The 15,575-nt window shown below is 43.2% G+C and overlaps 2 protein-coding genes across 2 annotated transcripts; one reads left to right on the top strand and one right to left on the bottom strand.

Annotated features, from left to right (window-relative positions):
* Positions 1–261: 261 nt before the first annotated feature.
* ATP5MC1 (ATP synthase membrane subunit c locus 1) lies at positions 262–2,419 on the bottom strand. The gene is given in 6 exon segments (XM_082778781.1): positions 262–486; positions 820–995; positions 1,272–1,349; positions 1,988–2,036; positions 2,173–2,212; positions 2,215–2,419. Coding segments are annotated over 6 exon segments (648 nt in total). The 5' UTR covers positions 2,405–2,419; the 3' UTR covers positions 262–371.
* A 96-nt stretch (positions 2,420–2,515) lies between these two features.
* CALCOCO2 (calcium binding and coiled-coil domain 2) lies at positions 2,516–14,865 on the top strand. The gene is made up of 13 exons (XM_082778780.1): positions 2,516–2,821; positions 5,563–5,751; positions 6,269–6,371; positions 6,738–6,871; positions 7,591–7,716; positions 8,203–8,330; positions 8,441–8,531; positions 9,304–9,426; positions 10,165–10,251; positions 11,299–11,394; positions 12,091–12,232; positions 12,631–12,668; positions 13,206–14,865. Exons 2-13 carry the CDS (start codon positions 5,569–5,571, stop codon positions 13,380–13,382), a joined length of 1,428 nt encoding a protein of 475 aa, XP_082634906.1. The 5' UTR covers positions 2,516–2,821; positions 5,563–5,568; the 3' UTR covers positions 13,383–14,865.
* Positions 14,866–15,575: the final 710 nt, after the last annotated feature.

Genomic DNA, 15,575 nt, shown 5'->3' with positions numbered 1-15,575 from the left:
TTTGCTTTACTAGGGCAAAACTTCTTGGGATTTCTGAAAATTTGATGCATTGTTTGAGCTGTTCAAGGACATCCTCTCTTATCTGGCTGCCTTTGTATTTATTATCATCCTTTCTTCTCACCACCATTTCACATCTCCCTGCTGCTTTCTCTGTGGGTACCCCTATACTTAGGATATAACATTGTTCAACTTATACAAAAATGACCCCCAGGAGCTTCCGCACTGATGGACCAGAGCATAAGAAAAAAATAAAGCCACCAGTTTATTTAGAGAAATCTTTTCTTTAATTATCAGCCTCGAACACTTTGATGGAAGCAGACTCAAACTGCAGAGGACAAAGTGATGAAAGCCACAGCCAGGGCCAGAAGTTGTCACATAGCAAAGAGGATAAGGAATGCCACCATCAAACAGAAAAGACCCATGGCCTCAGACAGGGCAAAACCCAGGATGGCGTAGGAGAAAAGCTGTTGCTTGAGAGATGGATTCCTGCATGGGACACAAGGGGGAAAAAAAAAAAAAAAAAAAAAAAAAAGAAGAAAAAATAGATCCATGCTGAGTGGAAAACAAAACAAACAGACCTCATATCACCAAAAGCCAGGATTATACCATACAGTCAAAAAATTTTGGAGCACAAACCAGATTTATGGCAGGCAGCCAATGGCTGGAATGAGAAAGGACTGCTTCACTTAAACACAGTATCTGCTTATACACACTACACATGTGGAGTTTAACATATATTCTAGGAAAAGCTCTATCCATCTAACAAGTTTAGTGATATAAGAAAGGAATAAATTCAAGCCAGCTTAGCACCTTACTTACCTGGCATAGCCAATGATCAAGCTGCCAAACACTGTCCCAATACCTGCTCCTGAACCAGCCACCCCAACTGTGGCAGCACCTGCCCCAATGAACTTAGCAGCAGTGTCAATATCCCTGGAGACAACACTAGTTTGGAACTCGCGGCGGGACAGCTGTGGATAGGAAACACCGGCTGGCTGCGGGATACAGAAGATACATATTAATAATGACACTTAATCATAAATACAAAACTTCCTTTAATAAAATTCTTAATCACTATTTATTAGCTACTCAAGAGAGTAGGAAACAGCCAAACTTGCTAAGCCAGCTTCTAGCCCAGATCAGTGATAAGTCTTCTTACTAGCTATCCTCTTGATATACAAACTTACTCTTCCACCTCAGGAGAAACCATCAAGTACCCCAGACCGCAAGCACTGAGATAAAGGAGTCAACGTACCACATAAGAGTCTTACCTGTACAGTCTGAGCCTCAGGCCTGCTGAAAACAGACACTGGAACAGGCCTGGCCAGAGCCCTGGAACAGCACCGGAACTGAAGCAGAACACAGATAATTAACACCTATAGTTGGACATGTCCACGCTAATTCTCAAAACAGATATTTTATGAAGAACAATCTTGTTTTGCTTTATTTTTTTAAAATACATCTCGAGAATGAAACAAGACTGATAACAATCATGTTAAGGATTGTATGTGCTGTATGTGTTGATGATTGTATGACTGTCTGTACTAATTTAGAGTATTTCTAGCTTAGCCAGTTGGATGAAATCCACAAGCAATACTGCCACAGACCATGCACGGCAGTACAGCGAGTATCACTGCTGCTACTGCACGGTTCAGTCGTTGTGACTCCATTTGTTTTATTCTTAGTTCGCACTTTGAGACAAAAAGATGACTGAGTATCTCTGCGATAATCAGTTATCTTATAATTCAAGAAAACCTCAGGCCCGCAGGCTGATGCGTGCCTCGTAAAGCCGTAGGTAACGCTCTGGTCACCAGAGGTCACCTTGTTTCCCCTCCTCGTTCATCGCACAGCGGAACAAGTCCAGGCGACGCCGCCCCAGCTCAGGCTGCCCAAAGCAGCGTCCTGAGCCCAGCACCACGGGGAACGCCTCCGCGGCTGCACATCCCCGCTGAGCGCCGTTATCCCTCTCCGAGCGAACGCCACGCACCAGAGCCGGAGAGCCGAGGAGCGCCACGGGGGTCTGCATGGTGGTTTCCCTACGGGACAAAACAGCGCCGCGAATGAACCGGGGAGCAGAACGCGGCCCCGCGGCGGCCCCGCGGCGGCCCCGCGGCGGCCCCCCCGCCGCCCGTCCCGCGTCCCGCCTCCCCCAGCCCCCGGCCCCGGCCCCACCTGCGCGGCTCCCGCTGGCGGCGGCTGTGACAGGAGCGCGCGCCCCCGCCCCGCTCACCTTGCGGTGTCCCAGCGCGTCCTCCACGCCCATTGGCTGTCGCCGCGCACCGCGCGCGGCATTCTGGGACTCTACATGTGCTCCCCATTGGTTGCGGCCGAGCAAGTCCCCTCCCACCAGCATCCGGGACAGCGGGACAGGGCGGGAGAGCGGTGTGGCTACGCGGGTCTCCATTGGTCAGCTGTTCTCGTTGCGCGCTTTCTGATTGGCTAGCGGCGTGGAGGACTCTCTCCCAGAAGCTCATAAGGCGCGGGGCCGTTGCTTCAGCTGCAGAGCGGCCGCTGAGGCGGCGGGGAGTGGGCGGGCGGGCCGGCCTGCCTAGTGTGGCTGCAGCCGCCCCGGGCAGTGCCCGCGCCTCGTTCGGCCGCGGCACCCCTGCAGCCGCCCCGGGGCCGGCTCGCGGCCGGGGCCGGGGCTCGCCGGGGGGAGCGGCCGGAGGGGGGAGGGGCCGTCGCGGGCCGGGGCCGTCGCGGGCCGTGCCCGGGACTTCGGGCTCCGGGACTCCGCGCGTCCCGCAGCGGGGGCGGGGCGGGGGGGGCTCCGCTTCGCCCTCCGCCTCGCCGCCCCCGGGGTTTGCGGCCGAGCCTCTCGGTGAGTGAGCCGGGGTGGGGACGCGGAGGCCTCGCCGCGCGCTGCCCCCGGGGCCGGGCTGGGGGGCCGGGGGGGGGAGAGGTTCGGGGCTCGCTCGCTGCGAGGCGGCGGCGCTTTCGCTTTCGGTTCCCGGCGGCGGAGCTGAGGTTGTGCGGCCGCGGGGAGCGCCCTGGTGCCGCTGCCCGGCCTCCGCTGGGACCCCTCCGGTGCTGCCGGGGGCCGCGGTGTCCCGGTGCCCAGCTGCGGCTGGGAGTTGCTCTCGCTCGGGAAGGGGCGATCCGCGGCTCTCGGCGTTCTTAGGGCGCTGCCGTCCGCGAAAGGAAGAAAACAGCAACAGCAAAGTGAAAACAAAACAGCAGCACTAAAAAAAAAAAGCCCCCAGAGAAAAGCTGGGCCGTGAGTATCACAGGAAGAGGTGTGTGTCGTGCCCTCCTCCGTGCGTGCTGTCACACCGCGTTACCTGGCTGGGGCTGCCTGCTGCGCCTCCATCCCTGAAGCTGCGGCTTTCCCCATCTCCTCGGGCAGCAGCAGCCTCATGGGGCCTCTCCTTCCTGCACTGATGACTTACAGACTGTTCATAGAACAAAAATTTGAATGTTAATAAAATCTTCCTACTTCCTGTCTTTTCCTTGAAGTGAAGTGCATAGTGTGCTGTCAACACAGTCTGCAGGACCAATGGGCTTTCTTTTCTTCAAGTTCACAATTACTTTTACAAAAAACAACACTCTTCATCTTTGTTTTCAGCAGAATGCATTGTTTTGCTGCATCCAGGCTTTGACGCTTCATTTTCTTTGCAAGTTACATTGAAGTCTTATGGTAGCAAGAGCTCATATCCTGAAACTATTAAGGAGCTATTCTTAAGTTGTTATTTTTTTTTCTTTTTGGTCTGCTGGCTGTCAGGAGGTCCCAGGGCATTAGGGGAGTGCATCATAAGTCACGTCAAGGTAGGAGAGGTTGACGTCAGCCAAATAAAGACCGAGGCTTAGATAAGGCACATATAATTTGCTATGCTTTACTAACTAAAACATAAACTGCACCTCTTGGATTCCCTGGAGGTTTGAGCCACACCCATTTCTATGCCTTCAGCTTCTGGCAGGAGGAATTAATTAGCCATGCTCCTAAAGCAGCATATATCAGTGCTGTAATTAGTGCTCTTTCCAGGTGCACGGGTACCATTTCCGTTTTGAGCACAACCCCACAATGCCCATCTACGCTTCTGCCTGATTTTTCAGGCTGTTTTTTGGCACAGAATACAGATGATGTCCTCAGTCGTGACAAAAAATGAAAGGTTTCATGGATTGGAGGTGACCTTAAATCATCCAGCAGGATAGTTTTTCAAGATGAACTTCCTGTCATTTCTGAGGTCAATACCTATTTGCTACTACTGTCACTAAAATTGGCTGAGAAGGTTCTGCTTTGAATTCCTGGAACTGAATTGTCAGGGATTGGAGGCAGGTTTTTTTCAGCAGTGATCTGTTTCTTGACAGATTGCCAGGGCTTAAGTCTGGTTGCCTGGAAGATAATGTGTCAAAGAGGGTAATTGAGTGTCATTTCTAGTCATGCCTGGACATCTGGCAGTTCAGATCCAGTAGATGCACACACTGCATGTTTATGTTGTCGTGCATAACACATTTGTAGTGTCACAATGCACTGAAAAGCTTTCTGTAGATAACTAATGCATGAGCTTCAATGCTGTTTGTTGACCCTGCTGCCATGCAACGTAATCATTTTGATACTGAGAATCATCTTGCAGTTTCACTGTAACAGTCACAAGTACCAAGGCTATTATGGCCTCATAACACAGGCTTGTGAGACAGAACTACAACAACCTGCCTAACCTGGACCTCCTCTGTGCTTTTCCATGGGAGCTGATCTTAGCAAGGTGCCTCTTTTTCTTGGAGCAAAAAAGCTTACAATGAAAGATGCTGTATTTGGAGGTCAAATAATCATGTTGGATTTGAATGCAGAAAACAGCCAGGCTGTTGAGTTTGCATATCACCAGCATGAGTGTGTCTAGTGTGTCTCACCATGGTCAGACAGTGAAGGTGAAGCGTGTCAGGGCTTGGACTGTACCAACCTTGGAGCTCCTAGCTTGGATCATATGCTGCTATTTTTGTCTATTACTGCTATCTGCAGGAGCGCTTCACTGACGCAGCAAAACCTCTGTTTTTCTCAATCAATATGCTAGTCTCCAGATTTCAGAAGAGGTGATGCACCCCCACGTTAACCACATATAGTGGAGATGTGTGTGGAGTGTCAAATCACATTAAAAACATGGTATAAGGCTGCATGTAGGGACAGCTTGTGTTCCAGCTGGGTTGTCAAGCAGGGAATCACACCAGTAGGCATGCGTGCTCTTGCTGCTACGAGGTACCACTGCCTCTCTCGAGTAGCAGATCTGTAGGATGGTCAACAGGGTCTGGTTCATGGGGTCCCATGCAGGAGAGAGGCTGCTGTGTCACACTGGCAGCCTCAGAGCTCCAGGCGCTGTGGCTAGGAAGCAGGGGTCAGCCTTACGCTCTGCTGAAGAGAATCTGCAACCTGCCATGGATGTAAGGAGCAGTCTCGTCGCAGCAGTAGTGAGTGCAGGTGCCTTGCTGAGAAAAATTGGTGTGTCTGCAGGGGGTTAGGACCTTACAGCTATGTCATTCATCAGCTGTTACCTCTTCATATCCTTCATGGACACAACTATGTTGGCAACATCCAAAATGAGATAATGACATTAAGCTTTCCTCTTGTAGGCTTCCATGATGGATGAGACTTCGGACGAACCTCCCACTTCTGCTGTCCTCTTAGACAACTGCCACTTCTCCCAGGTCATCTTTAACAATGTGGAAAAGTTTTATGTTCCTGGAGGAGATGTAATCTGTTATTATACTCTCACACACAACATAGTTCCTCGTGGGAAGGACTGGGTGGGCATTTTCCGGGTAAGTGAATACTGTGTAACCAGATATGCCAAGTATGAGAAGGCAGCAGCTGTCACAAACAAATAATTTGACATTTAATTCATACTTCATCTCTAAGAAAGGCCTTAGGGCTTTGGTAGAACAGGGTAAGAGATTTTTTTTCAATAATAACTTTGTGTAATACAGCATTTTTCTTGTGCCTTGAGACAAAATGCCAGGCACGTTCTTACCTGACCAGCTTCAAGACTAATTAAACAGACTGTGATTCACAGAATCAGTAAAGAATAATTGCATCATGTTGACACCATCCCTTCCAACGCATTTCCTACTTCAGTGCTCCCCTCGCCCCCCTAATATAGACCTCAGAATAAGGCAGATGCTAGCGAGTAGCTTTGATTTATGCATAGACCACAACTCTGTGAAGTCAGAATATCAATGCAAAAGTCTTCCCATTAACTGATCTATGTGGAAATATAGTCCAGTTGCCATAGGATAAGCGTGAACTATGTGGTCCCTTTTAAGAATTTTGTTATTGCAGGTGGGATGGAAAACAACCCGGGAATATTACACATTCATGTGGGCTCCTCTGCCCAGTGATGTCCATGGTGATACCGCTGTGCAGCAACAAATCCAGTTCAAAGGTGGGTTGGGAGGTTGGGTCACTCAGGGAATATATGTGTATGTGTACACACAAGCACATACACAAAATCCCACACTACTGCCACTAATAAGTATTACATTCAGAATTACAGAAAATCTGTAGTAACATGCTGTAGTAAACTTCAAGTCCCATAACTACAGCCAAAAAAAGCAAATCTACTGGATTCTGCCATCCTAACTGAGTGATATTGTCTGTGTTCTTATCACTGGCACAAAGACTTACTAGTGGTGGAGGAACAATATTGAAGTAAGATGTCTGTTTTCTTAGGTGCTGACTTTCTGTGCTATGTAGTTAAGAGACCTGAGTAATTACAAACATATGACAGGGTTGTTGTGTTTGTCTGAAGCTTACTACCTACCGAAGGATGATGAATACTACCAGTTCTGCTACATCGACCAGGATGGTATGGTCCGTGGAGCCAGTGTTCCTTTCCAGTTCAGAGCAGAGAGTGAGGATGATATCCTGGTGGTAACCACACAGGTATGTGTCCTCTCTTCCCCTGCTTTTTCCTGCCTTTGCTTTTATTGGCATCTGCTCATTGCTAAGTTGGAGGGATCCAGTAAATCGGATACTGATCTGGAACTCAGCAGATCTGGATTCTATTCCTGGCTTTGCTACTCATCTGTCACCCAAATTTGGGCAGCCTTTCTCTAATTAACATTTATCAAACTAGTTTACTTAGATAGTAAGCTCTTCTCAATGGGGAGTGACTAAATACGTAGTGGTTCAGGGCATTTTGAATATTTTTAGTGGAAATGTAATGTTCATAGAAACAGCCTTCCATTAGATGGGAGTAAGAACATACACATGGACAATAATTGACGTATTGTGAAGCACCCTTATTTTGCAGTGTCTTGTGTGCAGCCCTTTTATTAACTACTACACAGACACCCAGTGTGTGGTCCTAATCTTACAAACTACAAAAAAAATTGCAGACTTCTGCCTCTGCTTTAAGATTGAGCATCTTAAAAGATCAGAGGTAGTGTGTGCTTGGTATTCAAGGACTGTGTTGATGGTCAGCTTCGGACAGACTATGGATAGTGAAGTAGCAGTCTGGTCTGAACTAATAATAAGAACATGAGGAGGTACATTATGTTCCCTTTTGCAGAATACATCTTTTTTAGCTCATCATATTGTGCTCTTCAGAAGATAGCTTTTTGATGTTTCCATGACGACTAAACAAATTTGTTGTTTGCCAGGGAGAAGTGGAAGAGATTGAACTACAAAACAAAAATTTGCTTAAAGAAAATGAGGAGCTGCAAGCAACCTGCGCAAGTCTCCAGAAACAAAACACAGAACTGCAAGAAGAGCTCAAGAAGACACAGGTACAACAAAAGTCAGAAGCTTTAAGTCTGAAACATGAAGAGAGACTGAGTCAGGTCTTGCTCCACTGTATGCTTCCAGGAGAAAATTAAGGAAGTTTCTCCCTGTATTATTTATTTAATCATTTACCAAATATTACAATACCTCTACTACAATAAGAATGATAATGCTGAACAAGAGGCATCACAAGAAAAATGGATTGTGAACATATGGGAAGGGGAGTTTTCAAAACTGTTCTGTAGGCTGTCCCAAAATTGAAAGGCCATCCCTGTTCCTAATGTTTCTTCATCATTATTGTTTCCTCCTTCAGTTTAGCTCAGGACTTAGTATAAATAAAACAGGGTCTGAAAGATGCAAAGGAGAGGTTTTTCTCCTTAAGGTGGGCAGCCTGCAAGTGTTGCATCAGAGGGATTTTGCAGTTCCACTTCAGAGCAGGACTATTGCTTGGGTCCCATTTTGCCTCCTATTGACCTGTCTTTGATTTTCAGAAGCTGCAGAATGGTTTAGAGTCTCTTAGGAGAAGCAAAGAAGAACTGGAGCTGGAGTTGAATTCCCTGAAAAAGGAAAATAAACATCTAAAAGAGCTAGATGAGTGCAGAGAGGCAGAACTGCACCAGTAAGTGTATTTACAGCATCTCTTAAAACAGTATTTCATTAAGCACCTTACCTTTGTGGATTAAATTTCCATTTATGAAAGTATGGTGTGTTTTGATTTGTTCTGAGTAGATTCAAAGAGCAAATTCAGAATGTGACCTCTGAAAAGGTAAACTTGGAAACCAGATTGAAAACAGCCCTGGATCACATGGACCAGCTGCAGGTAGAAAACATATAGCTGCCCTCCTTTGCTTTTGTGAACTGGGTCTGATGGTCTCAGTTTGACAGAGAGCTGTGCAATCTTGAGCAAATATGTGATATATAAGTTTCTTCTCTGGTTGTATGGATTTTTTTGGAAAATGTCAGCCTCTGATACGGTTTATGTCCAGGAAACCGCAAGAAAGCTATATTATGGAAGGAGAGGTAGTGTGGGATGTGCTAAAAGAAATTACAAGGATTTTACTCCCTAAACACGTTCCCTTTGCATGCTTATTAAGTTGACCAAAATCATACCATTGTTCACCTCCTGCTAGGTAAGGATCCAGGCAGAAAACACTTCTGTTTTGAAAAATTTTCTAAAATTATGTTCAATATTGGGTGAAAAGACAAAATCTGGGAGGTATGTGAAGGTAGAAGGTAAACTGAAAATAGCTTGTTTGTTATATGTAGGATATGGGAAACTCAGAATAATAGGCTAACCATCTGGCTAAACAGACTATTTTTCTCTTTACTCTCTGAATTCCAAGACTAGAAGTGACATTTTAAAATGTAGAAAGCTCCTCAACGAACATATGAGTGAATACCAAGTTTTAGTGCATTTATCAACTCTGATATATCCCCATGTAACTATTCTCATTTTCTACAAAGTTTTTTTAATGGAAAAAAAATAAGTAGCCATGGGTTCTGGTGATTTTCTTTGTGCAGCAAAAGGGGCCTGTGTGTCTCACTCATAGCTATTAAATTTTCACTTTCTGCCCATTCTTCTTTCTCCCTAGTCTCAGGTGTTGAATTATGAGAAAGACATGGATAACCTGGTTCGTATGGACCATGACAAGACTGAGCAGCTTGAAAGTTTAAAGGAAGAGAATCGTCAGTTATGCATGACTGTAACTCAACAGGTAAAACCTTCCCTGAATATCAAGGTGCTTGGGGAAGCCAGGGAATAGAGGCTGAGAGGTGTCCTTGGCAGTAACCAGGCACAAATATTGCTCAATCTTATGAAAAGTCTGGGAGATTCCTTGACAAACAGGGAAGTCTCCATGGTGGCATGGGAATCCACATAGGTGGTTCTGCAAATGAACCATCTGACAAATTCTTATGGTACACACATACGTTGTGGTTTTTGAAGAAACATCTCTGTATAACTAAATTTTGTAATGCTGATTCTCTAGAGAGAAAATTCAGTCTCTGTCTTCATCTCTTTTGAGCCAGCTCAAGGGATGAAGTAGGTAATTGGGAACCCAGAACTGATATTTGGCTGAGTGGAAATTGTTGCAAATATGCAAAACTGTTTCAGGACTGGGACTTATGTGTAAACAAGACAAGTTATCCTAAATCTGCTTAGACTATATGCCATTAATTTGGCATCCAACAGGAAGCTACTAGTAACTGGTGAGAGGCAGCAACCTTGGTGGTCTACTGTCTGATTATGTTTTTGCCCCTTTCTCATCTTTACAATCATAGATTTAGCATTGAATAATCAATAAAATAAAAAGATGAAATATGGTCAGAATGCCCCCCAAAAAGCTGTAAACAATACAAAGTTTCTATTCTATAGTTTGATGCTCTGCCCCACATCCTTACCTGACACCTCTTTTCTTTGACATTGCCTTTGAAAATCTGGGATTTCTCTGCAGAAAGAGCAAAAGAAGGAGCTCGAACATCGCTTGGAGAACTTGAAAGGGACAGAGGCCAACTTGTCACTTCGTCTGCAGAGTGAGCAGGTGCCCAGCATTTTTGGGGGTGAAGTTGGGGAGATGGTTCCAAAAGAGCTGAGCACAGAGCTCTGCTGTATTGTATAGAATCTGCTGGTATTTGTGTAGGGAAGCTCACATTTACTTAAAGCAACGTTGTCCACCCTTTTTCAATTTGCAGAACAATCAGAATTTCCCTGAGATGTTAGAGATGCCTATATGTGTAACAAATTTAAATTTATGGTCAAAAGGCTTGCTTTTCTTAGGTAACTTCTGCAGATCTTTGACAAGTAATCCACAAACCTCAGCACTGAAAATCACTACATGAAGAACTGTGAACATTAGAAAAGGGAAACATGCAGTGACATTTTCTTTCTACTGAACTATCGCTGGTGATGTCTGAGGCTGTCCCATCATTTTCTTAAGCCTGTTGCCCTGAGTGACCTTCTAAAGGTGCTCCTCTCTCTGTGTGTCCTGCTCAGGACACTTTTGGAGGCTCTACTCTGTTTCTGACATTGAAAGTTAGATGCCTAAAATACATTATGTGATTACCTCCATTGTGATGCCAAATGTTCAGGATTTTTAGAGTGATACTTTGAGAATGACTGCTGAATCCCTAAGTACTCTAGCCTATCTGATTTACTGATTTAAATCAAGATTTAGGTACAACACTGATTCCTAAGGAGGTACTAACTATCCACAGTCAATGCAAGTGTCAACAGTACCAGAGAATTTGGCAGACTTGGAGAGTTCTCATGTGCCGGTGTAGATTTTTCACCAGCCATAGTTCCCTTTCTTTAACCTCCCAGTTTGTTTGACCTGTCATATGTCCCCTTTGGAGGTCACATGTCATCTCTCAGGTTGTACTGAAAATGCAGACATTAAGTGGCTGGTAATGCGGAGATATCCAAGGTCACAAACTATGAAATGGTAAGACTTGTGGTGCAAGCAAAGGTTTATTTGTTGGTAATAAGTGCAGGTAGAGGCAGCCTGTATATGTGAACAATGACTGGAGCTGTCATAGTTCTTTGTTTGCTAGTTTTCCACAATTTACCAAATAATCCTCTTCCTTTATAGCAACAAAACAGGGACTTAATGAAAGAACTTGAAGAGCAGAGGCATTTGTTTCAGATGTTGCAAGCAAAAAAGAATGAATCTGATGAGGAAAAACAGGTGAGAACTTGGCACAGCTCCCTCACCTTTCTTCTGCATTGAGTATGACACAAATATCTTAGTCTAATATCCAGTTCCATTAAACCTTCTATCACGCTGATCTCTAACTGTGTCTGTATGTGGACTATCACCTAAAACAAGGCTGCCATGCTGTCCGCATGCACATAGTGCTCACATAGTCCGCATGACCATGTGCTCACTCTCAGTCTGTTGTTGCTGCTACTGCTGTACAGCCTAAGAGGAAGGAAAAGTTCCACCCTTTTCCCCCACCACAGATGAGACCAGTTCACCCATAATAGTGTGGGAATTTTCAAAAACTCCTGTTATTTCACTGAAATGAATGGACTTTCTCATTTAAATGAATGTAGCTTTTTCATCCAGTCTAGAAAATGACTCTATGGTGTTGTTCCTTACTCTGCCATTATCTGCATGACTTCAGGATAGTCTTCCGTCTTTTAAAGTGTATTACTGTATTGTAGTCATCCTGTCTACCTTCCTGAGCAGGTCACAGAATAGATCCTTGCACTTCCTTACCTCACTTTCCCATTCTGTCAAGCAGGACTAAGACTGAGCTATCTAAAAGAAGAGCAATTTTGATTCTGGTCTAAGAGGATCTATGTTAGTGCAAAGTATAACCTCTCTGAAATGGTCTTCCGAGCTTCTGGAAATTGATTCTGTCCTCCTGTCCCTTTGCAGAAACTGAGGGAAGAGAATGATACCCTTCTGAGGCATCTCTCTCAGACTAGAGATGTTTCTTCTTTCTCTGCTGCTTCACAAGCTCAGGCCCCAGTTCCAACTCCTGAAGCAGGATGCCTTGTGTTTGGTAATCCATATTATGGTAAGAGTACTTGGCAGTCTGTCTGAAATCACAAATCCATGGTAGTTAAAGTCTCAACAAATTGTCCTCCCTCTTGAATTGGATGCTGTGGAAAATAAATTCTTAGCAGTACCTCTGCATAGTTTTGCATGTGTGCAGGTGACTTGGCAAAATGCTGCCAGGTGTTAAGAGTTGATTTAAATCATCAGTTGTCTGTTCATCTTCTATGAAGAGAAACAACTGTTAGATAGTTTATTAATCTGTGAGACAGCTAGTTCTGTGGTTTATGTCCAGTTTTCATAGACCAAGTATAGAGGTCTAGACCAGGGCCACATACTCATGTTTCAAGAATTACTATTTATCAGCACATTACATTGTTAATCATTTGTAGTGGCTAAATGAACTTCTTTCTTTTCCAGCTGCAGAAGCAAACCTGGAGTCAAAAGTTGCCAGAACAGTAAGTAAAGTGGATGTGAATGGACATGAATTAGTGGTTTACAGACAGAAATTAACAATTTGAAATGAGGAGCTACATGTTCAGCTCTGTAGCCTATTGTCTACATACCATTTTAGTCCTGGTAATAAAGTGGACAACAAAATGGAATCATGGATACTTAACCTGTAGGATTAAGTTGTGGTAATAACAGTTGGTGGTGTTAGGGAAGAGAAAGGAAGCTCTGTTCACCTTAATCTTTAAGGAACAATTTTTGGCAGCATCCAGTGTCAGAATGAGAAGCATGCAGCTGCTAAATGCCTTATTTCATATTGCAGACATGGACATGTGTTATTTAGGATGGAAAGTTAGAATACCTCTTAGAAGTTTGACTTGTAAGTACTATTTACAGAAGCCTGAAAACATTTGAAAACTTGAGAGTATTGCAAGTAAGAAAGACTTGTCCAAAGCCGATAATGTCTGACTAATGAACTTTTTCTTCTCTTTGAATGTGAATACAAATCTTAAACTGTCTTTATTTGCACTTCCTTTGTACTTCAGGATTCTATAAGGAAATGCCCCATGTGTAATGACATATTTCCTGAAGATATTGAAGCAAGTGACTATGAGGCCCATGTGCAGAGCCATCTTCTGGAGTGCCCACTCTGCAATGAGACCTTTGAAAAGTCCAATCAGCAGGTGTTTGATGACCATATTTTTTGCCATGGCCTGGAATAATTCTGAATTCCTATCTGTTCTGTAGAATAGGTGGCAGAGGCCACAGGATAGAATAGAGAAAAAGTATTCTATAGACTTGATTCATACTAATAAGAGCAACCTGACAAAACTGCATATGCTACTAGTGCTGTGATTCTGAGCTTTCTGTTCCATGCAGTATGTGTATAATTGGGTCAAACATAAATTGGGTCAAATATCCATATCCTGAAATTGAATTGTCATCAACTTAAGTCCTCCATCTTGGATCAAATGTATGTGCTTTTTAAATGAGTCACAAATCCTATCATTAGTAATGTAGTTGAATGTGGTACCAGTTCTTCATAACAGGATTGTCTATGTAGCTGTTTATCTAGGTAGGGCCAAATAATAGATGTAATGCAACAGTTTTCTGTACTTGGCTGATAAATCTTTATTATAACGATTTTATTCTTCAGTATAGCACTGTGATTGCTAACCAAAGACAAGACACATTGCGTAGTCTTTTAGGATCACACCTTCAGTCCAGCTCAGCTTCTGGAACACTGATTTAATTGCTAATAAATATAAATTCTAAATGAAAATACATTTTACTTTCTTTTGTCATCAATCATAGAACAAGTGAAATATATTTATAAAGAGACTAAATACCTGTTTCTAGATTTAAAGGTCTAGGGCTCTTCTTACAGCAAAGTAGGCAATATAGCTTGTACAACAAGGTGCATGCACTGTTTTCCCTTTTCTCTATATGACCAGACTTAAAGTGGTGCTTTAGATACGCTTTAACTGTGCTTGTGCAATCTGACACTGTCATGCATACATCTCATAATGAAGGAACCCTGAAATTTCTGAAACAGGAAAGGTCAGCATGGCATGGAGCTGATAGGAAAGCAGTAGCTGAGTTTTCTTAACAGTGGTGAGGATAAATGGCCTCTTTGTCTTGAAAGTGGGCATCCTCATTTAAAGGAAGTGATGAATCTGGATTATTTCCCTTCAATGTTTCTAAACCTAATTGATTTAAAAAGAAGAGCTTATTCTGAAACCAAAACATTGATTCAAAACTGCTAAGTGCCTTGGAATATTACAATACTTTGTAAACAGATTATCCAGTTACTATTCTTATTTCTGCTTTAGGATTTTCAAGTTATGATTAACAGTTATTTAGTCTGTGCAAACATAAATGGGTGAAATTTTATTATCCAGCTGTATTAGACTGGATTTCCTGCTGAATATCTGAAGCAATAGAAAATCCTAAGTTTACGTAGAGTTTTAAGACTATTAAGAGTAAGAAAGACTTCAAAATGTTTTACTGTTTTGTTTATACATATTTTTTATCAACCTATGTTTAAATAGAGTATTTCTGTCTTTAAGATGTACTATACTGGAAAGCATTATTTTAAAAAGAAAATGTAACAGAAAATAGTTGTTGTTAAAAATGACAACTGTACTGAGAAAATCCTTGAAAAAGATGACTGTCTATTTTTCTGAAATAAATTGGGGAAATTGATGGGGTCTTTAATTACTTTGTGAAGCTTCTCTTGAACAAAGTACTCAATCACATCTCTGAATATTTTTTAGCATGTAACATAGCATCTCTGTGGTTAGTGGGACTGCTTCTGTTTAACAAGACATATTTAACTGGCTGATCCTCACTGGTTCTTCACAGCATGGGGATATATCAAGAAAGCCAAAGAAGTATGAGGTAGCATGAACAAATCCAGAAAGTAGAATGAGTTGTATGGGATCTGTTTGTTCATACCAGTTCCAAGTACTGCTGATCTAAAAGCCTAGAGCTGGCTGAATTTCTGCTATGTCATAGGGACATCCAGTGTATCAACATTTATTTTTTTCCCTAGACTAAAAGAAAAAGTTGAAAAAATTCTCACTCTAGACACTAAAATATTTTTTTTATATTGTGCGTATACTTGGTATTGTGCATGTTTTGACATTATTGGTTACTGTAGTATATATCAACATTCCTGACATGACTTTTTCCCAATTTTGACAAATATTCTATCATAATGAGGCCAATTGTTAACTGAGCACCTGTTTCCTCAGGAAATGCCCCATTGTTTTTCAAGAAAATCCCCTCTTCAACTTTTTTCTGTATGTCCTCATTTCAAATTACATTTGCCTTTTACTGCTTTACATCTTGACAGAAGCAAAACAAATGTGGAGAGTCACAAAAGCAGTCTTTATTAAAACCCCAATAGTTCA

This window comes from Aythya marila (assembly GCF_965140915.1).
Source record: "Aythya marila genome assembly, chromosome: 25".
Lineage (NCBI taxonomy): Eukaryota > Metazoa > Chordata > Aves > Anseriformes > Anatidae > Aythya > Aythya marila.
The sequence above is the reverse complement of the archived record's forward strand: the minus strand, read 5'-3'. Positions and strand labels throughout refer to the sequence as shown.

Bases quoted from the DNA above. Each gene is read 5' to 3' on its own strand.
- CALCOCO2 (XM_082778780.1), top strand. From the start codon at position 5,569: ATGATGGATGAGACTTCGGACGAACCTCCCACTTCTGCTGTCCTCTTA. The intron at 8,331-8,440 runs GTAAGTGTATTT...TGTTCTGAGTAG, and splicing joins AGAGAGGCAGAACTGCACCA to ATTCAAAGAGCAAATTCAGA. The intron at 9,427-10,164 runs GTAAAACCTTCC...ATTTCTCTGCAG, and splicing joins GCATGACTGTAACTCAACAG to AAAGAGCAAAAGAAGGAGCT.